Source organism: Sinohyriopsis cumingii, chromosome 19 (genome assembly GCF_028554795.1).
Source record: "Sinohyriopsis cumingii isolate HCF-2022 chromosome 19, ASM2855479v2, whole genome shotgun sequence".
Classification (NCBI taxonomy): Eukaryota; Metazoa; Mollusca; class Bivalvia; order Unionida; family Unionidae; genus Sinohyriopsis; species Sinohyriopsis cumingii.
This window is the reverse complement of record NC_142979.1, coordinates 11844772-11863322: the sequence shown is the minus strand read 5'-3', so window position 1 is coordinate 11863322 and position 18551 is coordinate 11844772. Positions and strand designations below refer to the sequence as shown.

The 18551-nt window shown below is 38.6% G+C and overlaps 1 protein-coding gene across 2 annotated transcripts in view; it reads left to right on the top strand.

Moving 5' to 3' along the window:
• Positions 1-18551, top strand: part of LOC149775137 (leucine-rich repeat and WD repeat-containing protein 1-like) — a 70920-nt gene that overhangs the window by 25537 nt on the left and 26832 nt on the right. For both annotated transcript variants that reach the window (XM_089943018.1, XM_089943019.1), the window contains exons 7-11: positions 1990-2110; positions 11105-11211; positions 12536-12617; positions 13786-13908; positions 16065-16140. In XM_089943018.1, the coding sequence (XP_089799144.1) occupies positions 1990-2110; positions 11105-11211; positions 12536-12617; positions 13786-13908; positions 16065-16140 (509 nt within the window). The remainder of the gene's footprint in view (positions 1-1989; positions 2111-11104; positions 11212-12535; positions 12618-13785; positions 13909-16064; positions 16141-18551) is intronic.

Genomic DNA, 18551 nt, shown 5'->3' with positions numbered 1-18551 from the left:
AAATTTGTCCAGAGCTGAATGAAGGAGCTATTTCTATATGAAATAATTTGTCGCATATTGTCAGAGGAATTGAGAAGTTGAATGGTCAGAGGTTAAGGTCACATTTAGCATACCTGATCATGAGACCCAGTGTGATTATCGTTTGGCCAATTAAGTGTCATGTTTCCATCAACAACTTGCTGTTTTTAACTTCTCAAAAGCCACCAAACCAATTTTAACCAAATTTGACAAAGAGCATACTAGAAAAAATGCAGGGTCGACAAGGCCACTTGCCCATCACCAGGGACAAGTTCAAGTTTGTCTTAGGCAAGTTCAAGTTCATAAGGTACACAGACCTGCCAACCTTCATGATTTTGGAGTGAATTTCACGACTCTTGATAGTGATTCACAGATTCATGTGGCATACAAAAAAAACATGATTTCACAAATTCTCGATCGGCTTAAATCAGGAATAAATAACTTTTATCCCATTAAGTGTTAGTCAAGATTATAGCTATGGTCACTGATGCCAATAACAGTCCTGTATTGCTAGTTTTGATGTTAGTAGAACTATATCCAATTGTTGCAGTTTGCCCTGTAGCAAGCATTGTAAAATATATAATCTATATTTAGAGAAGTTTTACAAATACTTGTGAAGAAAACTGGGTCCCAACTGATTTGTTTTTAAATGGCACATGTACTTATAGCGACTGTAATTTGTTAAAAAAATAAACACTAAATGAAGACCATTTTTTTTAGTGTAGGAATTTTTTACATATTGAAAGATTAACATATATCGTAATTTGCTGTAGTTCATATTTTTCCATGCATGCACTGGCACCAATTATTATTAACTGTTTGATGTTTTGTCTTCTGTAATAATACCATTTTGTGATTAAGCTATACTACACATAAAATGTTTCACCTCAAAGGAGATATGTATTCTACAAAAAGTGAAGCATAGATTGGAGTAGTCACCCCATTTTTTATATTTGGACATTTATGTTGGGGTGTAGGGTCAGAGTCCATTCCCTATCGAAAAGTTGGAATTCGCCGACACCATAGGGTAGCTGCTTATCAGCTAGCGCAGCAACCTTGAACGACCTTTCATCGAAATAAACCTGTATGAAATCGATAGGAATATGATTTATTTTCTAAAAAAATCGTGACCGTATGACCTCTGGTGTCATTGACATATAGGTTGCAAAAGTTGTGTAGTCACGTGACTAGGAATGCAAATGGCCAGATCCAGGTCAAATTTCAGCAACGATGTATGTTCATCTCATCTGTCAGAGGATTAAAGTCATAATGAATGCTATGATTGCAATTTCTGAGAAAATAAATCATAATCCTATCGATTTCTTGCAGGTATATTTTGATGAATGGTTCAAGTTTGCTGGGCCAGCCTGTAAGCGGCTACCCCATACCAACTGTTTGATAGGAAATGGACTCTGACCCTACACCCCAACATAAATGTCCAAATTTAAAAAATGGGGTGGCAAGGGTCAGAGAAAACTTGGACTAAGATTGGAGTACACCAAATATTGGCCATGCATTCAGCCATGAAACATCGACGTACATTATGCTTTTTGCACAATAGTGTGCCGCAAATTTTTGGAATTGGGAATGTGCACCAGGGCTCATACTGCTGCTTACAATTTACGCTGTCATACATGTATTATATAATAATATTATTATATAGTACATGTATGACATAATTTGTAGCAATAATACGAACCCCTGTGAAGCACACTGCTAGCAAAAAGCATATAGATATTGGGAAAATTAAGAGCACCCACAGCAGAAGCCCTGCAAGCTACTAATGCTGAAGCATTGTTTTTATTTTTCCTGTTGAATATAAGGGTATTTCCTATTACCTGATTATGACCCAGTACAATTTATTTCCTCACCGTTTTAGATCATATTTTTCTTGTAGCCGCCTCTGTTTGATTATGACCCAGTACAGCTTATTCCTCACCATCTTAGATCATGATGATATTTTTCTTGTAGCCACCTCTGCCTGATTATGACCCAGTACAATTTATTCGGTGTCACTCTCAAGATAATAATCCTTCAGATGACGAAACCAAGGTCTGGATGTGTGCTTTTCAGCCCCACCCTAGAAAGCCAGGTAAAAATGACTGTTTTGCATATATTTTATTATTATTTCATGATGCCAATGGCATTATATAGGTGTTTTATTCTCATGGTGGCATAAAAATCTCAAGGTCATTTAAAATGATTGATATGCATTGCAAGAGGCATTATTCAAATGCAGTTTTAATAGCAGTAACATTGTCTGCTATTACTGCATTGCGATATCATTACCTGGTGCTAGTACCGAGTCCAAGGGCATTATTTTCTCCTTCTGTTAGTATTTCTAGTGTAACAAACATCATGATCCCACATCATAATCCCAGGCTGATTTCTTAGTCCAACAATGGAAATATTTTCTTTTCCTTGGATTGAGTGCATTTCCTTTTAACAATCAGAATGCCTACATGGTATTAGTAAATGTGGGTGTAAAATGGAACGTGGGACATGTGTATGCATGGAGAGTTGCTCAATTTGTTATTTGTGGCCTGATAAGTTTTGGGAGTTGGCAGAAATTTGCAGGACCTGTAGGGCCAGGAAAATAGATCATTCCTCTTCTTCTTTTTCTCAGAGGGACCCCATTTGTTCTCAGGATGGGACTATGGCTCTTTCCAGTAAATGGAAGTCACCTACTTCAGTGATGTCACTTCCGTTGTAAGGGAGTAGCCTGATTTAGTGAGGAGGCTAGGGCACTTCTTTACGTGCATAAGATGCCTTTTTCAGTGAGACAATTCCATCATGTAGGGAAGTCACCAGGTTTGCTTTGAGAGGTATCTGGAGTTAGGAAGATGCCACTAAGCGATATCAGTGAGGGAGGTATCTATGACACTTCCTGGCATAGGATATTTTGCAAGCCCTTTCTTCCTAAACACAGTCATTGCTAGTAGACCTTGAATTAGAGCAAGATCTCATTTGTTAGGAGTTGAGTTCCCTGAACAAAAGAGTCTCCAATAAGGTCTAAATCTCTGAGACTTGCCATTGCAGCACCAAGTGCTGATCACTGGGTATGGTGTATGGTATTGGTCTCACATCACAGAGAACTGAGTGTCTTCCATATTTAGTCTCAAATCACAGAGCACTGGGTGTCTTCCATTTTTGGTCTCAGATCAAAGAGCACTGGGTGTCTTCCATTTTTTGTCTCAGATAACATCACTGGGTGTCTTCTGTTTTTGATCTCAGAGCACTGAGTGTCTTCTGCTTTGGTCTCAGATCACAGAGCACAGAGTGTCTTCCAATTTTGGTCACAGAGCACTGGGTGTCTTCCATTTTTGGTCTCAGATCACACAGCACTGGGTGTCTTCTTTTTTTGGTCTCAGATCACACAGCACTGGGTGTCTTCTGTTTTTGGTCTCAGAGCACTGAACACAGACTGCCAGGCACCGAGCACCAATCAACATACAACTGGCATCAGATATTGGTCTTTGGAAGGGGTAGCAAGTTTTAACCATCAGCTTAGTGGAAGTGATCAGTTTGAATAACAGAAGGAGTGGTTTGTCCCCTTTTCTACACTTTGACTCTTGTTCTCACCCAATAGCTACAGGGTCCATTTGTCCACTTGGTTTCCTAAGACCCCAACTTTGGATTCATGTGCCTCCTAGGCTGGGATTTTGTCATCAGCCTGGACCTTTCTCCATGTAAAGGCATTGGACTGAAGGTGCAGATATGCGTTACCATAGGCTTGCACACCAACCATTCTTCAATGGCCTGCTTCTGTCTGTTGAAGGAGGAATCTGTCTTACAGAGACTGTTAGAGGCTAAGACATTTAGGACATGTTAGGTGTGAATCTACTATAATGTGTGTCAAATTCAGTTTTTACCATTTTCTGGTAACATTTTAAAGAATTATAGTCCTTGTTTAAGTTGGGACTTTGCACTTCCTTTGTGCTCAATAACTTCTGAAGGATTTCATGGTTTGAAACCAAATTTATTATGAGGCTTTATATTAAGTCTTAGGTCAACTTTGATTTCACTATTTTTCTGGCAGAAATTTACAGAGTTATGGCACTTGTTTGAATTAAAACATTGCCCTTCATTTTCTGCACAAAATGATTTTATAGAATAATGATAATATTAAAAATATTTGATATGAGTCATTAATTTGTAAAGTCATTTGTCAGATTTGATTTTGACCATGTTTTGGCAAATTGTTTTTTGGAGCTATGACTCCTTTTTCATATTTCACATTCTGCTCAGTAAAATTTTGATGGATTTCATGGATTAAAATCAAATTTAGTTTGAAGCTGTACATTATGGAGACCTAGATCAATTTTGTTTTTCACCATTTTTCTAAAATATTCTGTGCAGTTATGGTCTCTTTTTCATTTCAGACTTATACATTCAGTTTGTGCCCATATATCTTTTTGGATGAAAACAAAATTTGACATTAGGCTTTATATTGAAAACACTGAGGTCAAGAATCAGTTAAAATTTTGGTACAGCAAATCTTTTGGATTTATGACCCTTTTTTTTGGTACAGCAAATCTTTTGGATTTATGACCCTTTTTTTTGGTACAGCAAATCTTTTGGATTTATGACCCTTTTTTACTGCACACTTGGTTTTAATTTCCTAACATTTTATGGATTGAAACCAAATTTAAATTGAGGTCAGTTAACATTAAAATATTCTTTAATTTAAAATGTTTAATTGAAAACTACTTGAATTTCCAGAAAGTTGTTTTTAGCCTTGAAAATTCCTTGAATGTATTAGAGGGAATACATGGTCTTAAAACTGAATATAACATATCACTTTTTAAATTCAAGATTTTTGTAATTTGCATATTTTTCAAAACACTGAATAAATAAATAAAATGACATGTGACATTCGGTGGATCATGTGACAAATGACAGTTGTACCAGATAAAGTTGTATCCCTTTACAGAAGTGGCAGACTAATCACAATGAATGACAGATGTGTGAAGAAATGTGACCAAACTAGGAATGGACTATGATAATTAAAAATGCAAGCATGACCCACTTCATGTAGTAAAACATACTAATTGAAACCATTTGAAAGTCGTTAAAATTCCTTGAAAAAGTCATTTGAAAAAATAATTTTGGGCAGTACAAATCATGTTTGTGGATTGAAAGAAAATTTGGATTGAGGTTTTACATTATGTCCTTGGTAAGGTATAACTTCAGTTTTATGTCATGGTCCCTGTTTGGCTCAGAAATTTGCCCTTTAGTTGCATCAAGTTGGTGGGGCATATGTATTGTATGGACACATTTCTCCTTCAAATACGTTCCCCGATCACATTGACGTTAGGGATATAAGCCTGCTACCTCTCGAATCCAGCCCTATTAAAAGACGAAAATTCGTCTTTTCAGTCTATCTCATATAGACCAAAGGGCAATAACTCTTGCCCCTTACCTGCCCTTGCCACCGCCAGGTGTCACTAGTTTTTAAGCTTCGCTTGTATGGATAACACGTACATTATACCTCCAAACAATCCAAGCCATCTTAACGTTAAATTGGACCATCCGAAGTTAAATTTGGATTTATTGCGTCGGACAATCATTCTTCTACAGGTTGTATACATTATTTTAACAATTTTTGTCAAAATTGAGTGACTTTGTCACCCTTACGGATTTCGTCTACTGAAGACCATGTTACACACGCTATCGCTGAACTCGTGTTGTCAATTAAGAGTTAACGCGACACTGACTAATTTCGCTTACTCCGTTAGTAACGGTTGTGGTATTAGCGAATTAATAACATGTTGAATTGATAATTTGTGCTTTGTTTTCTTTTCTTGTGTCATTTTAGTAGAAATGTCAACCCAATGCGTGAAACGCAAAAAGTTCAAAGCAAAAGAAGACAGCCATGACTCTTGCATTGTATGTACCAAGTGTACATCATCTATACCATGCAGCGTGTGTAATACTTGGACAGAGCAAATGTGGGCTGATGTAGTCCAGAAGGCAGCAAAAGGGAGGGATAGATGGAATAAGTCGAAGAAAGATATCATTGATGTCCTCAGTATACATCCGAAGACAGCCTCCATTGCGAGCCTTGTGGGGGACGTTGGGGTCCCCCCTCCACCTAAAGTTCGTCGTTTGCAACTGTCAGCCACAGTAACATCAGCGGCAATGGAGGAAAATAATGTTGACAGGGTACAACAGTCCACCTTGGAACAGATGTGTCGTTTGGTCCAGGAAACAACGACGCAGCTATTGACATCAGGCCAGATATTACCCTTATTTCCCTCGCTCACTTCCACAGCTTTTTCTGACTCTTTGGATGAATGTTCCCCCAATTTTAGGCTGCCCAGTGGGCATAAGTCCCCCCGCATGTCCGAGCATGGCCTTCGGGCCTGTAAGTCAGGACGAATGGGGTTTTTACCGGATCCATCGGATCCATTTCATTATACAACCTCTACATCACTGGCCGTCCAGCTGTCTCAGCATGGGGACCCTATTGCTAAAACGGTCTGACCAAATATGACTTACGGGGATTTTAGTGATAAATCCATCCGTCAAGCTGTACCGCCGGCAACATACCAATACTATGGCAGAGATTTTAGTGAGAAATCTGTCTGTCCAGCCAGGCCATTGGAGCATCCGGTACCAGTGATAGCAGGACCGTCGCCAACATTCAGGCCAACCACAAGCCAGACAAGGCCATCCATATGTTCACGGCATATCCACAAGGGAGAGTTAGTGACAGTGTTAAGGATGACGGAATCACATCATCAATGCCACCTGGTATGCTCTATCCAGAAATGCAAGCTATTACAGAACACGACTCGGCACACAGTGAGGGTGACGAAACTCCTGCAAATCAGCCATACACAGATCCAACCATGGAACGGACTGAGTTTGGCTTCAAGGCGACAGTGGAAGAAATTTATAGGGTGTTGGCAATTACAGAATGCCCTCCACCTCCTACTGCCACTCAAGACTACAAAGTTAAGGCGTCTATAGATCTTGACGGGGAGGAAGAGACGCCATCCTTCCGGTTCCTTCCCCAGTCGGCAAAAATTAAGGAGATCAATGATCGTCTATCAGGACGAATAGGTGATACAGGGAATGCTAAGGCGTTCTTTTCAGAAAGCCAAATACCAGCGACGTTCTTGGGTCGCTGGTACAAAACTCATTCAGATGCCTTCAGTACGGATCTTCCGGCCCTGGACAAAAATATAGCAGCAGTTCACATGTCCGCTCCACTGTTTTACAAAGTGGACAAAAATGTGTTCCATGCCACGTCAAAGCTAGTGCAGAACGTAATCGCTACGTCTTCAATGTTAGACTTGGCTTCATTAGCCCTTTTCCGACTCGCAGAAAAATCCGACAATGACCACGCTTGGGAAGTGACGGTCGGATCGCTAGAGTTATTAACAGGGCAGCTCACCGTTCCATGGCTAATGTGTTGACTTAGACCTGATACGACGTGACACATGTCTGCGGTCCATGTCGCTCAAGCCCCATCATACTCTGGCTTTACGGATGACTCCATTTGGGTCACCTTTACTCTTTGGAGGAAAAAAAATTGAAGAAGTTTGGAAGCAGGCAGCTCAGGAACTGCCCCTCCAACTCGCCGCCCAACCCTCGCAGGCGTTTAGAAAAAATCAGCCCCAGCCACAGCAGAGGGATGATTGGCGGACCAGGGACAAGGGATCCTTAAAATCAAATGTGCAGTATAGATCCCAACCCAATGCCAGGAGACAACAGTCTAAACAAGCTAGGAGGCAACCATACAGAGGCGGTAAGAAACAAAGTTTCTCCATCTTCAAGCCTCCTGACTCTAAAAATTAACATACCCTCTCCACCACCCGCGGACAACCTACCTGTGGGCGACCGCCTCCTGCAAGTTCAGGACCACTAGACCACCTTTTTTCCTCAGAACGATTGGGTGATCCAGGTCATTTCGGAGGGACTTCGGATTTCATTTATCCAACCCCTCCCCTGTCCTCCTCTCCCCTCTTCACGGACGTACCGTCCGATCGGGAGAAGGATACCTTTCTACAACAGGAGATACGGTCGCTCATAGAAAAACGACGGTGGAGATTGTGAAAAAACCGCAATTGCCGGGGTTTTATTCCAGGCTGTTTCTTATCCAGAAGGCAAAAGGCAAGTTGAGGCCAATAATCATCCTGAGTCGCCTCAACCAATACATTTTACCACCAAAATTCAAGATGGAAACGGCGAGATCAATCCGTCTTTCCATCCAGCGGGACGAATATGCCGTCAGTCTAGATATGACCGACACATATTTTCATGTCCTTATCCACCTGGCGTCATGGAAATTTCTCCGATTCGCTTACTGCGACGCGGTTATCAGTTCCAGGTCCTACCCTTTGGCCTGAACATCAGCCCTTGGGCTTTTACTAAGGTTATGGATTGTGTCGTCACCCTGTTCCGCTCGACTTCATCTACAGGGGTGGCAATGTACTTGGACAACATCCTCCAGAAACATATGGTAAGTTCTATTCTGCTCAAAGGCAGAAACTATCTTTTAGCACTTTTAGATCATCTAGGCTTTCTTGTGAACTGGAAAAAGTCCGATCTCCATCCATCCCAACGTTTTGTCCAACTGGGTATGGAGTTTCTCACCGATCTGAATCTGGTACGGCTTCCTCGCACTTGTGTAAGCCGGATCGTCAAACTTGTCGAGTCCATTTCCAACAGGACGTGGATTTCAGCGAGAGAATTCTTGCAACTCCACGGATTATTCAATGCGGCGGCAGACTTGATCCCGCTTGGCCGTCTTTTTATGCATCCCTTACAAATGACGTTACTGGCACAATGGCGCCCCTTTTCAAGTCCCCTCAATCAAACAATAATGATCACGCCCGAGATACGATCGTTCCTGCGTCAGTGGCACAACCCCGGTTGGCTGTCCACGGGGATTCCTCTGGAGATGCCCCAAGCGGAGATAACGGTATGTACCGACGCCAGTACCTTCGGTTCGGGTGCCCACCTGTTGCTGGACTTCGCTACAGTCAGCGGCACATGGGAGCCAGGGGAGAGGCCTCTCCACATCAACCTTTTAGAAATGAGGGCTGTCATCAATGCCTTTCATTTCTGGAAGGATCAGCTCTCAGGAAAAACTGTCCTCATTATGTCAGACAACTCTGTTGGGGTGACTTACCTCCTCAAACAAGGGGGCACCAAATCACCAGACCTGTGCATTCTGATCTGGCAGTTTCTACGTTGGTGCGACAACCTCCACATCAACGTACAAATCAGACACATTCCCGGCAGACTCAATGTCTTGGCCAACACTCTATCCAGGAAAGGTCAAGTCATTCACACGGAATGGTCACTCCATCAATCAGTCTTTCTTCGGATTTGCACACTTTGGGGGCGTCCGATGATCAATCTTTTTGTGACAAGGTGGAATTGCAAGTTGCCCACCTTCGTCTCTCCGGTTCCAAACCCAGAGGCTTGGGCTGTGGACGCTCTATCAATCAGCTGAAAGGGGTTGTGGACATTCGCCTACCCTCCCACGGTTTTGGTACCGAAAATAATCCAGAAAATTAAGGGGTCAGAACTGTCGGATGATTCTGATTGCCCCTCTCAGATGGAACAAGTCCTGGGTCACCGATCTACTTGATCTAGCGATAGGTCTACCCAGGAAGATTCCAACCAGCCCAAATTTTCTCAAACAACCGCGGTCACAGGTGTTCCACCCCTGCCCGGACCATCTCCTTCTTCACGCTTGGCTCTTGTCCGGGCAACCTTGCGAGACAAACAATTTAAACCTTCGATTGTGTAGAGAATCTCAAGAGCAAGAAGGCCCTCCACTCTGAAGGCTTACGACGGAAAGTGGCGTATTTTCAATGACTGGTGCCATATCAATAACATCGTCCCTTTGAGTGTCTCAATCCCTCAACTGGCTGACTTTTTTCTCTGGCTTTTCGAGGAGAAACAGTTGGCCCCAATTACTATCAAAGGCTACTGCTCCATGATATCAGACACATTCCGCCATCATGGTAGATGTGATATTAGGCATAACAAAGATCTATCAGATCTTTTAGACAATTCTGATTTCAATCGACCAAAATCCCTCACCCTGTTTCCAAAATGGAATCTGTCCTGGGTTTTAACATGGCTCAATTCAGACAAATTTGAACCTTTAGCCCACACTTTTTTAAAGCTACTATCATACAAAACATGTTTCTTGATAGCCTTAGCTTCAGCATGCAGGGTCAGCGAGTTTCATGCCCTTTCCAGTGACCCAAACTTTCTTCAGTTCAGATCAGATGGTTCGGTGGTCCTCCTGACGCAACCAGGCTTTGTAGCCAAAAATAGGTTACCATCCATTGGCAATCAAAGAATCGTCATTTGCTTGCTCTCTTCCATAGATAAGTCAAGAGCAGCAGCCATGCAAGATCCTGTTTGTGCACTCGAGCACTATTTAAAACGCACAGAGGCGTGTCGGGACACACGTAAGTGCCTCTTTCTTCCGGTCAAAGCTGGTAAACGGGATATCACCCCTCAAGCCCTTGCTTCATGGCTGAAGTGGGTTATATGCTCAGCGAACCTGGCATTCAAACGCAATGTTTCGATCCGAGATATATTAGAAGCTGTTGGCTGGCATGCAGAGTCAACCTCAGCATTCCCTCCTCCTATTACTTATTCTCCTAACATTAATGTGATCGGGGAACGTATTTGAAGGAGAAAGCAAATTTTTAGTAAATTGTGTTTCTCCGAGAATACTTACCCGATCACATTACTTAAAAACCCTCCCAACACCCCCCCAACCCAACCCAACCCCCCCGCTATGCGAACATCCTCGTATAATATATATCGCTCAGCTTAAAAAACTAGTGACACCTGGTGGTGGCAAGGGGAGGTAAGGGGCAAGAGTTATTGCCCTTTGGTCTATATGAGATAGACAGAAAAGACGAATTTTCATCTTTTAGTAGGGCTGGATTCGAGAGGTAGCAGGCTTATATCCCTAACATTAATGTGATCGGGTAAGTATTCTCGGATTGATTTAGTTCAGCCTTAATGTTAATAATTTCTTCATATTTATAACTGTATCTCTCACTTGCATTTAATATTGGAATTTTTCCACATTTCTTTTCAGGGGAAACAACTAATATTGTAGCCACCTGTGGGGGAAAAAATATCTGTTTTATTGACTGCCAAACAGGAAAGGTCATGAAAAGATACAAAGATAACGATAAAGATGAGGTATGCCTCTTAGTTGAAAAAGTATGTCATAAAATGGGAAATTAATAAAATCATTTATATGTCTATCAGTAAAAAAACATTTACAGTATTGTCCCTAGACAGTTATCGTGGGCAGCATGCTTATTGGTCTATTAAGGCATTTTATGTGTGGTACGGTCTGAAGGTCCACACTATATGAAAAATGGCATTTTTATTGAATCCACTGATGCAGTGAAGATAATATTGTATGTAAAATGAAAACTAGAAGAGTAAATGATGCCATGTTGATGCCCAGATGTTGAATGTTGCCCTGGATAGTTACGATGGGGCAACCCCAATTAGGGTTGGATGCACCCCAGAGAAGATAGAGTGCCACATTCAGAAAGCATTGCCTTCCTAATACATGTGCCTCTTTGTTACATTAATGCTAATAGCATTGTTAAGTTCAGCCATATGGTATCCTTTCGTATGTTTATATATGACAGACATAATACAGATGGCTTTCTTTCATTAGAAAAGTGTTACTTGAACAAAACAAAACAGTGGCAGTTGTATTGAAGTATATAATGGAGTAACAAAAACTCTAGGTATTCCAAACTGTCGTGTTCTCCATGTAATACTAATTGACCAATGAAGATGCAAGAAACGTGTCAGATATGGGATTCCTGTTATCTGCCATTTTGTTATAACATTTCCAAAAAATGCTTGGTCTAATTTCACCAAACAATGTATATTTCATTTCACCAAACTTTGTGTTTCACATTTTACCAACCTTAATATTTTACATGTCCATGGTCATGTACAAAACAAGTATGTGATGTGATTTTGATTTTTAACATAGCTTTAACAATTTTTCAGTCATATCGCTACGATGTCTGCAGTGTGCCAGTTTATAGTGATGTCTAGCACTGGAGCATCATATCACAGACATGTAGCATGATGTCCCACCCAGTCACATTATCCTGATACCAGGCCGACCAGTCCTAACACTAACCTCTTAATGCTGAACGCCAAGCGATGCAGCTGTTAGTACCATTTTTGTAAGTCTCTGTTATGACTCGGATGGGGATCGAACCCACGACCTCTCGCATCCGAGGCGGACACTCTAACCACTAGGCCACCAGAGCAGTTACAAAACAAGTAAGGGGAGTCCAAGGGAAAAAGAAGGGATTGGCGAAAAGAAGTGGTTGAACTTGATTTAGTCATAGCTTTTTAGGAGTGAGCAACATGGAATTTTAAAGCCTGAGAAAAATACTTTCATAGGTTTTAAATAATTAGATTATATATTATTATAAAATATAGCATTTAACTTGTGTATGGAATACAATTCTAACCTATTTTCCAGTCCTTTTTTTGTTTAGCATGGACTACCCTACCAGCTGATGGAGAAAGCCTTAAGGAGGATGTCAGTATACTGGCAGTAGCAGGTTAGACTTAAACTTTGTTTACATAATAAATATGCATATATTAAAGTTTAATTGTATTTGCATATGCATAGAATCTATTTTTTTCTTCAATATACTGATATGATTCTAAATGGGATGTTACTTCTTGAGGTGGATGCACAAATTTGGTTCATGGTTTCAATACCCAAGCTCCTTTTCATTTCTATTGTTTTTTTTCTGCTGGTGCACTTTAAGATCAATAATCAACCAGCCATCTTGTATTGGTTGACGTTTTTTTAAAGATTCTTGGCATAATTTTGTCTACAATTCCATTAAATATAAGATACACTTTGTGCTAGATGTTTCATAAAATCATTTATATTTTATTTCCTAATTCAGCATATTATCAATATTTCTTAGTTATAAATATCTTTGTGAAATCTTTCAAATGAGTTGTTGATTTATTTTATCTAAAATTGATATCTATTTGCACTTAAAAACTGTTAATTTTAATTGTTTTTAATTTTTTAGTGAGGAATCTGTATAGCATACTAAACGCATGTGTAATATGTTAATATTGAAAAACTTATTAAGTTAAAATTTGTGTTTATATATATGTATCTACTGTACTTATAAACATAATTAGTTAAGTCAACATTTGATAAATAAGTTTTATGAAAAGTGTTAACGAAAAAAAAAAAGGAACTGACAATGAAGTGGACTCCAAAACATTATTGTTCATATAAACTTCATGTTTGTTATAATTATGCTAAATGCACTAATCACTAGGATATTGTCTTATATTTCTTATACATTACATAATTAACCCTTTATCCCAAACACAACAAAAGGGATACAGGAATGGGTTCTGTCCATAAATTGTCCAGCCTTCACTATCAAAGGTTAGACCATAAAATGTCCATACTTCACTATCAGAGGGGAGACCACTCTTGTAAGATGGCATAAATGGTTTGTAATAGCTCAGATTAGTCAAAAGACATAGCTGACATATTTCACTTGGAAGGGCTGGATTTGCTAGGTAGTGGATATTCTTAAAAAATAATTTGTTCATTGAAGAATTATCAATTTTTGTACTCACAAATTTGAGTTTTTTGGTTCACATGGTCATTCCATCTTTCACCTATTGATCCATCTAACCAGTTCTTCCATCCTTCATTCCTTCTTTCACCCATCCATTCATCATTGACAGGAAACAATGGTCATGTTAAGCTGTTTCAACCATCCCAGCGGGTAATGTTTGCCACTATGGAAGGACACAGGGCTTATATCAGCTGTCTTACTTTCCATCCTGAGGAACCCACACACCTGTTTAGTAAGTGTTATCATACTCAAGCATGATTTCAACCTGCTTATCTATTTTGTAAGTCTCATTAGCTCACTAATTTTAAGACCTTTCATACTTTATTGACTCATGGTCCATCTGATTATGGGATATGCAGGTATTTGAAAATGGTGTTTACATAAAATGACATAATTATATCAGTTTTAAAACATGCTTAACAATAAGTTGGGCTGTTTGACTTTAAATGGGTGCCAAAAAACTTGGACGATATTTGTATAACTTTTTAACATGTACATGTTATTGTGAAATAAACATCTCTCATCCATAATGTTGGTTGACCCCCATGGTAGTTTTACATTACTCTTGTGCTGTGGAGCACCACTGACATTGGAGTCCAAATTGTCTTTGAAAATTTTGGAAGTTTGTTTACATTTGTATAATCCTCTTACAAGTTGTTTAATTTTATTCAAATACAGTGTGACCCCGCCATAACACGTTAGTTGGGAGCCATAGAACCCGACCACGTTATAGACCAAACCGTGTTATAAGCAACCAGGTCAGTTAGCTGAAGAAAATTATGCATATACCCAAAAAAATTGCAGGGAGGGGGTGTAGGTAATAAATGCGGGCAGTAAAATACGTGATTCATTGGCACAGTTACCATCTTAAATCGATGCATATTAAATGAGAAATACACCTGTAGTGAAAACAGAGGAGACATATATAATAATTTACTTTATTTAGAGAACCACGAAGTGTTCTGGTTTGATGACAGGGATTATTACAGAAAATGTGAGTGTTCCGAAGGATTTAATTCTGAGTGAAAAGAAGAGGAATTTTACTTACCATCCACATACAAATGTCAATCTTTGTAAATATATTATTTAATTACTAGCGAGCAGCCAAAAATCCGATGAAAGATTACGAGATAATACCTCGTCCAGTTGATCTCTGTTACCAGAAATGTCAACAACAAAAAAGCGGATATTTCACAACATACAGTACTCATGCTAGATGATAAGCAGATTATAATATAACAATGCACTGTTTGGATGGTTTGTCAATATGGACAAAGAACTTGTTTATGTAACAATATATAAATTTTAGTGCATTTTATATCCAGTTTGCGGTAGCCTTTCATGGGGCCTCTGAATTTCTGCACTCCAAACCAATGGTTGTATATAAAAGTTTAAAACGTCAATGTCGCCAATAAAAAAAGTCGCCACATGGTATGTTTTGCCGCCAATAAGTAAAAACATTCCAAATTGGCGACATTGTCAAAGACCTATGCAATCCAAGAATAAACTTTTTATGTGTTATTTTTTGTATTTTTAAGAAGAAAAAAAATACTTTTTCGTGTACAAGAAAAATGCATACAAAATTTCAGGAGCCACGCCACAATCGTCTTTTATTATTCATACGCGATATCTTCCCCAAAATGATAATAAAGGTTTTACGTTTTTTTGTACGTTTAAGAAAGAATTTTTTTGTGTACAAGAAAAATACATGTATATGAAATTTGGGGATCCACACAACATCCGTGTTGTGTCCGAATTAATGTTATAACAGAGCGCACTATAGTGGGGTCACACTGTACATGAATTTGCCAAACAAGGACTTAAAAAGTGTGTATAGCAATATAACAAGAATTACCAAAAAAATTAAATAATTACACGACCGAGAAGAAAACATTAAAATAACAAAAAGAATTGTGGAATTGTGCAAAATAATTGAGAACAAAAAATACAGAAGCATATATTTACCTGCTTCTTAATTTTTCATAATGAATTTAAATTAAAGAAAAGATTGGTCTTTGTAAACAAAATATTTTTTTTTTGATGCTTTATATACAGATAACTGAACACAACCTGAAAGAGACGAAAACTTATGTAGAATTTTTTTCTCCAGTTTTGAAATAGTTTACCCCTGCAGGGAAGACTTTTCTTATTCTAATTCTTACACGGTAAAAATTGTATTTACTATGTAAAATTTTACTATTGTCCCTAAGTAGATGTAGATTCTCACCTTGTGAATAAATATGTCTTCATTATCTACTCTTAGCAAGTGCTCTGGTTCAGCACTGCCCAACATCTGGCATACATTTTGTTTGCTTAATTTTCCTACTTGTTGACAGTCTGGAACATGTTTTGGGGGTAAAGTAAAATATTACTTTCTTAAAATTGCAGGTGGGTCACGGGATGGTCGCATCATACTGTGGGATATTGGTATGCCAGATTTCACTGATTACACAACAAAATACAGGTAATTCTATCAGAGAACATGGTTGATGTACATAGTAAGTAGAAGCACATGGTGGACATATCACAGTTTTTAGGGGGGTTTCTTGATAAACAATTGAGGAACAAATTATATGTACAAAAAAATGTTTAAATTTACATTTTGGGGTATCAATCTTGTACAAAAGACAAAGGGATCAGACCCAGAATAATATCAATGAGATGTGATACTTAAATACCTACCAGTGCTAATGTAAAATATAAACGTTGATTTCTTGTCTCATTTTGTTGTACATGCCACTGTTAATTTTGAAAATGTGGTTTTGAGCAATAAGTAATAAATTGTGAGAGAATAATAATATCTAAGAAACCTCTTTTTCTTGCCTGGATTTGTTGTACCTAGAGATTTAGAAAATGTGGTTTTGAGCAATAGGTAATGAATTGAGAGAATAATATCTAAGAAACCTCTTTTTTCTTGTCTCATTTTGTTGTACCTACCACTATTGATTTTGAAAATGTGGTTTTGAGCAATAAGTAATAAATTCTGACAGAATAATAATATCTGAGGAACCTCTTTTCCTGCACAGAGATACTTCAACTCTATGTCCAGTTTGAGATCAGATGATTAAGATGGCAGCCTATATTCCTACAGCTGTATTAACCTGTTGAGTCTACAGCTGTATTAACCTGTTGAGTCTAATTACAGAAAAAATAACTGACAAATACTTGGGTTTTTATAACTGAATGTGTGGGTATGGGTGTGTTTATGTAAAGGAGAGATTGTTAGATAAGAAAGTTTTCCATTATTCTGTGACTGTTATGGTGCAATTTGTTTTCAGCAGAGAGAGAGAGTGGTAACATGGAAGTTTTAATCTTTGTGTTCACAGAGAGAGAGAGAGAGAGAGAGAGAGAGAGAGGTAACTTGGTAGTTTTAAACTTGTTTTCAGTGGAGAAAGAGAGGGGTAACATGACAGTTTTAATCTTTGTTCATTTGCATCATGACTGCGATCTTTGTCTTCAAGCATGGTGGCATGTTATACTCCATTATTAATTCATGCATCTGAATAAGTAGTTCATTTCTGTTTAAATTACAAAATCCATTGTCACAGCATGCCAGATGTCTTATTTCTGTTTAAATTACAAAATTCATTGTCACAGCATGCCAGATGTCTCATTTCTGTTTAAATTACAAAATCCATTGTCACAGCATGCCAGATGTCTTATTTCTGTTTAAATTACAAAATTCATTGTCACAGCATGCCAGATGTCTCATTTCTGTTTAAATTACAAAATCCATTGTCACAGCATGCCAGATGTCACATTTCTGTTTAAATTACAAAATCCATTGTCACAGCATGCCAGATGTCTCATTTCTGTTTAAATTACAAGATCCATTGTCACAACATGCCAGATGTCACATTTCTGTTTAAATTACAAAATCCATTGTCACAGCATGCCAGATGTCTCATTTCTGTTTAAAGTACAAAATCCATTGTCACAGCATGCCAGATGTCTCATTTCTGTTTAAATTACAAAATCCATTGTCACAGCATGCCAGATGTCACATTTCTGTTTAAATTACAAAATTCATTGTCACAGCATGCCAGATGTCTCATTTCTGTTTAAATTACAAGATCCATTGTCACAACATGCCAGATGTCACATTTCTGTTTAAATGACAAGATCCATTGTCACAACATGCTATATGTCACATTTCTGTTTAAATTACAAAATCCATTGTCACAGCATGCCAGGTGTCACATGGCTATGCAGAGGTATTATGTGTAAATTAAACCCATTTGCATCCAAGAATCATGCATGCAGAATTAAGATGTTTCTTTATAAAGCAAAAATGATACCTGCATTAAAAAGATATTATCTAAGAATCAAGTTCACCCACTCAGTGACATGCTTTTATGATATAAAATGTAAAAGGTAAAAGGTTTTAGTGCTTAATTTGTCTAGTGAAACAGCAAGACTACTTATCTCTGGTCTAAACTTTCTTATGTACTGAAATTTTTTATTTGAGAACAAATTATCAGATAGCATCCAAATGCTTTGGCATATTGTGACAATGTTTGACTTAGCAATGGATACTTATTAAACTGTGTAATGGCCAGAATTAAATTCAGAATGTTTGGCTTACCTGGACATAAGGCTCAGTGACCTTACGTTATGTGACTTACCTGGACATAAGGCTCAGTGAGCTTATGTTATGTGACTTACCTGGACATAATGTTAAATGAGCTTATGGTATGTGGCATACCTAGCCATAATGCTAAATGAGCTTTTGATGTGTGGCATACCTGGCCATAATGCTAAATGAGCTTATGGTATGTGACTTACCTAGCCATAATGCTAAATGAGCTTATGATATGTGACTTACCTGCAGGAAAGAATTAGACCTTATATGACAGTATGCATGTGTCAAGTTAA